Below are 10990 nucleotides of genomic sequence, written 5' to 3'. Positions count from 1 at the left end.
AAATACGGCTGTTAGTAAGCTATAGTTAGCTATGTATTGGCAAGCAAAGGCACTTGCAAACATAATACTATAGCTTTATCCACATTCCACTTTAACACAAGTTGCATACTGTGTACAAGATTAACTTACAGACTTGTCGCTTGTTTACTTTAACGTTACAAGACATCTTGATGACACCCATGCTCCAGCCTCAACCTTTAGCCATCTTGCCATCATGAGTCAGGCAGCCTTTTTGACTTAGTGAGTACACTATCACCCTATCTTACTTACCACTCAGCTAAGTGGCAGTATTAGGGGCTGGTATTGGCTGATATACAGGGTTCAAAATTCCTTTGTCTACCAGCCAAATGGTTTGTGAATGTTCAAATTTTACCAGCCACTCAATAGATTACCATTGTTTTTTTGGCTGTTGAGTGAAGCAAATCTACCAGCCACTTGCATATTTTATCAGCATTTGGCTAGTTGATGCTGCTAATTTTGAACCCTGCTGGTGTGTGAAGGGAAGTGCAAGGACGGGTGTTGTACGGCTGATTGTGGTGTGCTGGTCTAGTTCTCAAAAGTCACGGGCAGATTTTTTACCCCAGTCCAGCCCTGGACTTCTGCACCTCCTATTGGCTGGTCTTTTCAGAAAGAGAGAGAGAGAGAGAGAGAGAGTGAGAGAGTGAGAGAGAGAGAGAGAGAGAGAGAGAGAGCATTCTTAATTATTGGCTGTTTTGTGCATGCATTGCCCATGCACACAGAGGGGAGAAGGAGAGCTGCAGGAAGAGGTCTAACTCTACTTTAAATTCTGCCAATTGGGGTAACTGCGTAGCTCACCCGGTAGAGCAGGCAGCGATAAGGATCGGTCCTTGATGCAGCAGCTCAGGGTTTGAGTCCGGCCTGTGGCCGTTTGCTGCATGGCTTCCCCCTCTCTCCCTGCTGTCCTGTCTATTAAAGGCTAAAATGTCCCAAAAAATTGTCTTTAAAATTCTGCCGATTGCTGCTTTAAATATGGCTGCCACAAGGAATTGTGGGATGGCATTATCTTCTTTCCTTTCGTAAAGAATGGTCCAGTGTATCCTATGATTAAGATAAGAAAGGAATTATTGAAGCACCTTTCCTTATCACTTAGGGTGCTTTTACACCTACCGTGTTTCGTCCGGACTTTCAGACAAAATTACAGGTGTGAAACCTTCCCCGGACCACGCTCCGGACCAAACAGACCAACCTTGGTTGAGAAAAAGAGGTGGTCTCGATCTGGATCAAACTGTACCACGGTCTGGTTCGTTTCTAGTATGAAAGCATTTTTTTGGATGGTTCGATCCAAATACAGGAAGTTCTGACAGGCTATCTTGTGTAGCTCCTTTAAAGAACAGCTCAGTGCTTAGTGTGTAGGCCTACAGCTGACGGCAGACAGCTGTCGGCTATCAGAGCAGAGAATAAATCAGCAGTTTACTTGTTAAGTGGTAGTAAATGTACAGTGTAGGTTTCAGTTTGTCTCTGAATAAATGCTGTAGCTCCTCAAAACCCGAGTAAAGTTCCTGTGTGTTGCTTCTCAACAACGCAACAGGACATAGTTATGTCAAGTAGAGATCTTTAGTGCGCTTGCATAACTGCGGTGTGAAACCAAAACTAACCGGATCAAATGTAGGCTATACATGAACCTTTGTCTGGACCTTCGTACGGACTTTCACATGTGAAAAGGCCCATCGAAAATTCGACCAGCTCTTATCATGGCTGCCACTTAATAACTTTTGGGTCATTTCACTCTGTTAGGAATCTTCCTAAGTAAAAAGGAATATTCAACTACGTTTTCTTGATTTCAAGTAGCATCTAGGAAATGTTTCTTTTTACTTTTTCCATTGAATACAATATTTTATACATTCCATTTAGTGAACATCTTAAAATCAATAAATCAATTGGTGAAAATTTCCCCTCTTTTTTATTTAACATATCCAAAATATGACTTCAAATATTTGATTTTCCTTAACAGTATGACTTAGACTTGTCAGTTAACAACAGTACACAAATATATTTAGTTATTCGTTTAACAATTTCTATTCAGTCATTAGTGAGCAAACACAGCCCATAGTTTAATGTTCTCAAGGAAAAAGACAAAAATAACAATGAAAATCAGAGGTGAAGGTGAAACATATTGGTTTGGCCACATGGTGGCAACATATGGTAAGGTTTAGTTGTCATCATCATCATCATCATCAAAGACATCAGCTACAGTCCTGTGGATGGAGAGACAAACAGAGGTTAGGCTAATTCATAAATATTTGAACAGGTTTCAGTTCAGTGTAAATATGACTTACTTGTAGATGGATCCAGTCACTTCATCAAGAAAACCTCCTGAAAAAACAAACAAAGTAAGTGTGAGCTGGAGCCTCTGTCAACAAACAGCCAAATCCAACATTTCTCATCAGGCTTAGAATTGTTGCCCTCCATTTTTGTCATATAACAATCTACTGTAGCAATATAAGACTAGCCATTTGATTAAACTGATCAAGTCTTACATCATTATTACATAAAAAATATGTATAAATGTGTGTGATTAGTTTACTATACTACATAACCAGATTGGGTCTCTGCTAGGGCTGGGCGATAGGGACCAAAAATCATATTTGGTGGTCCTGAGTCTTCCCAGAGGCCTCCTCCCAGCTGTATGTGCCTGAAATACCCTCCTAGGGAGGCGCCCAGGGGGCATCCTTACCAGATGCCCAAACCACCTCAACTGGCTCTTTTCGATGCAAAGGAGCAGCAGCTCTACTCCGAGTTCCTCACGGATGACTGAGATTCTCAGTCATCTCCAAGGGAGACGCTAGCCACCCTCCTGAGGAAACCCATTTTGGCTGCTTGTAACCAGGATCTGGTTCTTTTGGTCATGACCCAACCTTTAATGACCATTGGTGAGGGTAGGAATGAAAATTGACCGGTATATCAAGAGCTTTGCCTTCCGGCTCAGCTCTCTTTTCGTCACAACGGTGCGATAAAGCAAATGCAATACTGCCCCTGCTGTGCCAATTCTCCAGCGAATATCCCATTGTGCCCTCACTCGCCAACAAGATCCCAAGGTACTTGAACTCCTTCAATTGAGGTTGGGACTCAGTCCCCACCTGAGAACCTGAAAACCATGGCCTCAGATTTACGGGTGCTAATCCTCATCCCAGCTGGCTGCGAACCAATCTAGTGAGTGCTGAAGGTCACAGACTGATAATGCCACCAGGACCACATTGTCTGCAAAAAGCAGAGATGAGATCCCCAGTCCAGTGAATTGCAACCTTTCCCCATCACAACTACACCGCAATATTTTGTCCATGAATATCACAAACAGGATTGGTGACAAAGCGCAGCCCTAGCGGAGACCAACCTTCACCTGGAACGATTTTGACTTACTACCGAGAACCCGGACAGCTCTTGCTTTGGACATACAGGGATTGGATAGCACTAAGAAGGGACCCCATCACTCAATACTCCTGTAGCCCCTCCCGCAGTATCTCCCGGTCATACTCCTCCAAATCCACAAAACACATGTAGACTGGATGGGCATAGTGTAAAGCTCGTCGGTTGTTCCACGACCAGGACGGAATCCACATTGTTCCTCTTCAATCTGAGGTTCGCCGAACCCTCCCTTCCATCACCTTGGAGTACACTTTACTAGGGAGGCTGAGAAGTGTGATACCCCTGTAATCGGCACACACTCTCGCGCCCTTTTTGAACAGGGGAACCACCACCCCAGTCTAGCACTCCTTAGGCACTGTCCCAGAACTCCATGCAATGTTGAAAAGGCATGCCATCCAAGACAGCCCCTCCACACCCAGAGCTTTCAGCATTTCTGTACAGATTTCAACAATCCCCTCTGCCGTAAGAGAGGCAAAGCAGCGGGTGTGGGAAAAGTTCGGAGAAGACATGGAAAAGGACTTTCGGCACCAAGGTGCTTCTGGAAAACTGTCATACTGCCATAAACTGCCATCCAAGCTGTGTACAGTAAGGATGGGACACTGTTACCCTCAAATGAGGAGGTAATTGGGCGATGGAAGGAGCACTTTGAGGAACTCCTGAATCCAACTTAAGGTGAGGAGACACAGAGCCGCTAATCGGCCGTTTGACAGTCTGGCGAGGTCAGTGACTCGAGTCTGTTCGGGGCCGTCGTCCTTCATTTTGGCCGATTTGACATGTATAATCGGCGGGGCTGGCACTGCCGGCAGTTGGACTCAAATGACCCATCTGATTGGTAGAGTGCTAACCCGGAAACGGGGAGCGGAAATGAGCGTGACTAGAGTCTCTCAAAATCTGATAAAAATCTTTTAAACTGACCTTTGTCGGTCTGAAATGAAGACAGATTCACCAACTGCATGGCCTATTTCTCGCTTAAAATGTTTTCAGAAACACGTTTCGGTGAACTATTTTAGTACAATATGAGATCGTATTCTGAACAAGCCGCCATGACAGTCTGGCTTTGAATTTCCGGAGAAAGAAGACCCACGTGATGCGTTCGTCCAATCAGCCATTCATTTTTTCGGTGACAATACAGATTAGCGCCGCCTGCTGTTATGGAGACGTATTACGTCTCGTCGCTTTGGTGTGTTCCGAGGCACTTTTTTGACCAATTTGGGGAGACTGATCAGTCCAACTGCCTTTTCTGCCGACGTTTGGCCGTCGGCTCTGTGTGTCCACACCTTAACACGCCCTCTATGGTAGGAAAGAGCTGGAGGATGATGGGGGATCATTGTCAATTTCCCTGGTGGAAATCACTGAGGTAGTCAAACAACTCCAAAGTGGCAAAGCCCCGGGGATTGATGAGATCCATCTTATGCACACCTCTTCAAATAAAGTGTTTTGTATTATTCTTCATCATTTGGTCATCTTTAGTTCTTCTGCCTAACTTTCAGCCATCATTATAGTGTGGAAGATCCTGTTCTTTTTATGCAACAGGAATGACCAGTTACACTCAGCAACAAGAAAACTTTCCTTTTCTGATGTGATCCTGTAATAATGTGTTTTGTTCTGTGGCAGCTCTGCATTTACTCACCAGGCTGGCAAAGAGTTTGGCAAACAGGACACACATGGCAGAAAGTGCACATCTGTGAACAAGAAAGAAAGCAATGAATACAGAAAAGAGAAGTCAGAAACGAAAACATTTCCCTACTATCACAAGAAACCTGACCCATTTGTCTGACCCGGAGCTGTCTGTCCTGAACCTGCACTGCCACTTACTTCATACACCTACACAACATGTGCATGTTTATGATCATATGTTAGATGTATTATATGAAAGCCTATTTATATCAGGGAAGAAAATAGGTCATGTTAAAATGACAAACTTAACATACTCATGGTAAGTTAAAATGATGTTAAAACATTGATTTACTAAGTCAAACCAATCAGATTTATTAAATCTAAACCGACTTCTAATCTAAATCACGTTTTAAAAAAAAAAATTAAAAGTCAAAATCTTGACTTATTATGTCACAATTATAGCTTAGTATATAACAATTTTGATGTAGTATTTCACAATCTTTACCTGCTATCATTGTTATTATTTTTTTATCATCCCCAACAATTTTGTTTGCAGACATGGGCTTTCACATGAATTGAATATTTGTATATTAAATATTTGGGACTTCAGTACCCAAATGTTGGGTGACATTTGAAAAAAGTACAAAGCCCCAGCTGCCTTGTGTATATTATAGATAAGGCAGACAAGACTAAAGTTATTTGCATGTACTGTCGATGTGAATATAGCACAGGAGTCTCAAATAACAAAAACTTGAAAAATATCCCTTTAAAAATACATTCAGAACAGTTAAGAAATGTTTGATTAGTTTGCAATTAATCACGAGGTAACTATGGACAATCATGCGACAGCCCTACTAATTAGCAGTAAACACAAAGTATTTCAGGTATTTAGTCTAAACCAAAGTACTGGACAAATGGAAATGTTGACCTCATGATGGTGCTAGACATAAAGTCATCAGGATCACCAAAGGTTTTATAAATCATCCTCAGGGAAACATAAACAAATTTCATCGGAATCCATCCCATATTTATGAATGTAAATATTTCACTCTAAACCAAAAATGGGCTGACCACAAGACAAATGTCACATAATGAGCATTTTCTTACCTTGCAGTCATCACAGTGTTCAGATTTGTCTCCCTCTTTACAAGGACATTTGTCACAGCTGCCACAGTGCTGGAAGAATACACATTTAGTTAAAAAAGTTTAAAAGTTTTATTTTGGATGTCACTGACATCATTTTGTAAAGGTCTCTACTTTTCTGACTTAGCTTTGATGACTACATTTAATTTCTCTAATTTATTGTCAGACATACCTCACAGAATTCACAATATGAGCACACAGAGCCCTTGTGATAGTCGTCGTCGTCGTCGTCGTCGTCGTCGTCGTCATCATCATCATCATCTGCACATGATATGGATAGTAAATATATGTCTTTTGAACTGAAATACTTGAACAGATCTAACACTTAACAATGCTACATAAAATACATGTTGAACCATTGATAATGCAGTCATATATATATATAGTGGTTTGCATGCCGTTTATAGCTCACAATAATTTAGAAGTAACTTCCAATTTAGACTACACATTTGAAAGATAAATGAAGCCCATAGAATATGAAATATCTGGGATGGATGTTTCTCATATGGGGATTGACTGAAAAAATTGTTAGGAATACATAAATCTGACTGCTGTAAATATTTTTTGATGTAACATTTTGTTGTTGTTTTTGAAGTTCTTTAGCAAATTGCATTTTTACATGCAATATCACAGAGAAAATGGTTAAATGTTTAAATAATAATGATCTTCATTATGAAAATGATGCAATCCCTACATTTAAAGGTCACATATTATGCTTTTCTGTGTTTTCTGTCATATCTACAATGTTATAATGTTGGATTTTCATGTTAAATGTGGCCTTCAAATAATACGGTAAACGTGTTTTAGACAAATCCCTGTGAGCTAAAACGTTCAGATTTCCAACTGTTCTCAACACTCCAGTTTCAACAGTTTTTTCTACTCTCGGCTAATTGTTACGCAACTCTAAGCTGATCTTCTATGATTGGTCATCTGCTCCAGGTAGGCAGGACTGGAGTGTTTTTTTTAACATTGTCCAACAGCATAAACAATGTCACCTTGGCTGCCAGTGTCGTTAAATTCTCCCCAATTCCGGGTCACATTACTCCTGAAACATTAGTAGTTTTTGGTTTAAAAGCCTTTATTTGCGACTTTAAATTGCTGCTATATTCTATTAGTGTCAACTGCTAACTAAAGTAGCTACGTGGCTAACGGCAGTAAACAATGTCATCTTGGCTGCCAATGTTGTTAAATTCTCCCCCATTCTGGGTTGCATTACTGCTGAAACATGTCCGATTGGATAGTGCTTGGTTCAGAAGCCTTTATCTGCAGTTTTTTGATGGTTGAAAGTGCTGCGTCGTTCCATTACAATCTAACGTTAGCATACTGCTAACTATTAAGCAGCTATATGCTAACGCGACATAGCTGTAATCTCGGCCAATGCTGGTCATTTCTCCCCAAATTCTGGTCACTTTACTGCTGGGACATGTCCGGTTGTGTAATATTTGGTTTAGAAGCCTTTATTGGTGATTTGTCACAGTACAAAGTCTTGCTATTTACTCCGTTGCAGTAGCTCCAGCTAAAACTAGTGAAACACCGACATTCCAGGAAGTGCGCTGGCCAAACAGAGCAGACTGGGAGGATTAAATACTTCAGAAGAGGTAATTATCTTCACTCGAGTTTCTGCGCGCAAAAGTCGCCGGACGACACAATCTTCTGAACACAGCCATACTGAGAAATACAGAGAGAGTTGTGTGGAGTCTTAATTAGCTTTGTAGCAACTAATTTGGTAATGGTTTGAATGTAACGGACGTTCATTAATATCAAAAAGTTACGCGCTAAAACTTGGTCTATTTTTAAAAAGTTGTTAGATTATTTTGAGAAAAAAGTCAAAGGTCCTAGAATAAAGCCATCAGTCTGGATTCAACTCTGAAATACTAAAATAGGTCACAATTCTTAACAAATTTTTGCTAGAATCATGAAAATAATTTCCAACACTTTAAGAATAGTCCTGTTTCTCTTAGGGCGTTTTCACACATGAAAGTCCGGACCAAGGTTCATGTTTTTGTTACATTGTATACATTTGATCCGGTAAGTTTTGGTTTCACACTGCAGTTATGCAAGCGCACTAAAGATCTATACGTGACAAAACTACGTCCTGCCGTCATCACATACGTGAGCTGCGTCTCCAGATACTTATAATTGATTGGTTTGTAGACAGGCTTCCCCGTCCTCTCGTACCCTCTCTCTGTGTCGGAGTTTTTTCAGCTGACTGCTGCTCTCCCCTACTGACTGCTGCTCTCCCATACTGCCGCGGCTCTTTTCGTTTTGTTGTGATGTTGAGAAGCAAGATACTGGAACTTTCTGGAGAATTTATTCAGAGACAAACGGAAACCTACACTGTACATTTACTACCACTTAACAAATAAACTGCTGATGTATTCTCTACTCTGATAGCCGACAGCTGTCTGCTCTGAGCGCATTCACCGTCACTCACTCTCTCATGTAGCCTACACACTAAGCACCGAGCTATTCCTTAAAGGAGCTATTCCCCGGTCTTGTAACACAAGGAGAGCCTGCCAGAGCTTCTTCTATTTGGTCCGAAAGTCTGAACCATCCAAAAAATGCTTTCACACTGTAAACAAACAGGACCATGGTTCAGTTTGGTCCGGACCGAGACCACCTCTTTTGGTCGGACCAAAATTTGGTCTTTTGATCCGGACCGTGGTCCGGGGGAGGTTTCACACCTCTAATTTTGGTTCGGATCAAACTGAAAAGTCCGAAAGTCCGGACCAAATGAGGTATGTGTGAAAACGCCCTTATACTACAGGCCACATTTTCTACGGTGTGAATTACAAACTGAAAGTGTGTGGTATGGATAGAGAGTAACCAAAAAATAGAAACCCCTGAACACTGCCAACAATCAGTCCTCTAACTACATTTTTCATTGTTGTTAACACAGAGATGCATCTGTGCTGACTTCTGAGGCTGTAGATTGTGGTCTGGATCCCATTAGAATTGACAAAATGTCAAAAGCACCTTTCAGTGCAAGACAGAATTACCAACCGAGCAAAGAGGACACCTTGTCAAGGGCTCTTGTGTCAGGATATACTTAAGACCTTTTTTTGTCTGGACTGATATTGTGCTCATATGGTGCATATTCTAAAATAAAAAAAAACCTGGGGCCAGGTAGTATTCCAGAATAGGTTGGTATCTGGAGTTAGGGTTGCTGTAGTCTCGCATTGCCAGACCTTCCTCCACAGCGCTGCAAAGGAGGGTCTGGCTAGTCCACACAGCATTCCGGGATGGGAGAAAAACGTGCTCTGGTTTATTGACAGTTTTTAAAATCAATCACAATCGTCATGGGCACTTGTTTTGGTGGAACATGTGTACGTTCAAAAGTAGTTTTAGTCGTGCAACAGAAAACTCAGATTGGACAGATAGTCTAGCTAGCTGTCTGGATTTACCCTGCAGAGATCTGAGGAGCAGTTAACCATAGTCCACAGAAATCCACCAGTATAAAATTCCAACACAAAGAAAGCGGAAGATAACGGACATCCGGCCGAAAAGAAGGACGTATGGCGGAATTTCCGGTCATGGATATAGACTAGGGTTGCTGTTTCAACTTTACATGACGGGCAGAGAGTTGGAAGAAGGATGGCCGCAAAGCCACAGCTCATGCTTGCTCTGCCCCACCCCCCTAACCCTAACCCTAACCTTTTAGGCGCATTTTAATTGTAAAGGTGGTGAGATAAGTGTAACTATTTTACATCCTTTTGGGTAGTTAAATTTGTAACAATGTATCTTATTTTACATAAACTGACCTCATGGTTTGGATGTAAAATATTAATTTGTGAAGTACATACAGCTGTTACATACAGTAAATGTAGTGGAATATTATGTGGCAGAAGTGGCAACCTCATAAACGTACTTAAGTACAGTATTTGAGTAAATGCCCTTAGTCAGAGTATATTCCAACATTATGACAAATAATACAATACACTTATGCTGCAAATTACTTTTTGACACAATAAGAATGTTATCATGTGTTATCACCAGTAACAATTACACTTTGAAAGTAATGTTTGACCATACGTTTTTTTAAGTATCTATTACATTTCCAAAGGTTGCCTTTATCATTTTTGCAATAGTTTGTATGAAATGGGTTTATCTTTTTCAAAACCATCAAAGAAAATGTTAAAAATCTGTGTCAGACTCTTAATTTTATTTAAGTATATTGCAGCCGTATTACATTTGTGCCCAACAGTTGATATAGAACATGCTGTGGTCAGAACAGATACTCACAGGTTTCAAATGTCTGTAGCTCAGCATTCTGGTCCTCATACAGGTAATATGACCAAACACATGTTTACAGGCCTCTGATAAAAAGTAATGATGCTCTCCATGCATTGTTATAGCTCTAGTACAAATCTTTGGTAACAGATTTGAAATGTAGGCAGTTTATGATCATTTGATTTATTTAATGAATGAAAGTTGGGTTGACGACATAAGGACAGTGGTGATTGTCATATTTTCCACACATCAATGTTCAGTCATCACAAAAAATGTTTTTGCCAAAGAAGAAGAGAAAAAAAGCATACAACCATTTCATCTCTTGACAAATTTGACATTTGACAGAGCTTTAGCTCTTTTACTTCCTTTATAGAAAGAGATGTTTCTCTCTTTTCCCAAACACTCTCTCCCTGAAGGTCTGAAAAATCATCAGCAAATCCACTGTTGTAACATTTGATAACAAGTGGGGAGTTATACATATCTTCAGCCTACTTTCACAAATGACTCAAATATTTGTATTGAATTGCCAAATAACCATTAAATAGTAAGGGGGGAATTGCTCAAAACTCAAAACAAATATTCATCATTAAAATAAGCTACTGACATGTGCATCAAA

The 10990-nt window shown here is 40.6% G+C and overlaps 1 protein-coding gene and 1 long non-coding RNA gene across 2 annotated transcripts in view; both read right to left on the bottom strand.

The window, feature by feature from the left end:
* Nucleotides 1-1902: 1902 nt before the first annotated feature.
* The window catches only part of LOC116045057 (acidic repeat-containing protein), an 11409-nt gene continuing 2321 nt past the window's right edge, over nt 1903-10990 (bottom strand). The window contains exons 2-6 of the mRNA XM_035994897.1: nt 6317-6406; nt 6109-6177; nt 5015-5066; nt 2298-2334; nt 1903-2216 (exon numbers count right to left, since the gene is read on the bottom strand). Of these exons, the coding sequence (XP_035850790.1) occupies nt 2171-2216; nt 2298-2334; nt 5015-5066; nt 6109-6177; nt 6317-6406 (294 nt within the window). The 3' untranslated portion in view covers nt 1903-2170. The remainder of the gene's footprint in view (nt 2217-2297; nt 2335-5014; nt 5067-6108; nt 6178-6316; nt 6407-10990) is intronic.
* LOC116045062 overlaps nt 10286-10990 on the bottom strand; it is a 2013-nt gene continuing 1308 nt past the window's right edge. The window contains exon 2 of the long non-coding RNA XR_004103838.2: nt 10286-10990. This exon is cut by the window's right edge and continues 660 nt beyond it. This is a non-coding gene — a long non-coding RNA (uncharacterized LOC116045062).

The sequence above is a fragment of the Sander lucioperca genome, chromosome 2, assembly GCF_008315115.2.
Source record: "Sander lucioperca isolate FBNREF2018 chromosome 2, SLUC_FBN_1.2, whole genome shotgun sequence".
In the NCBI taxonomy this organism is placed as follows: Eukaryota; Metazoa; Chordata; class Actinopteri; order Perciformes; family Percidae; genus Sander; species Sander lucioperca.
This window is presented reverse-complemented; position numbering and strand designations above follow the sequence as displayed.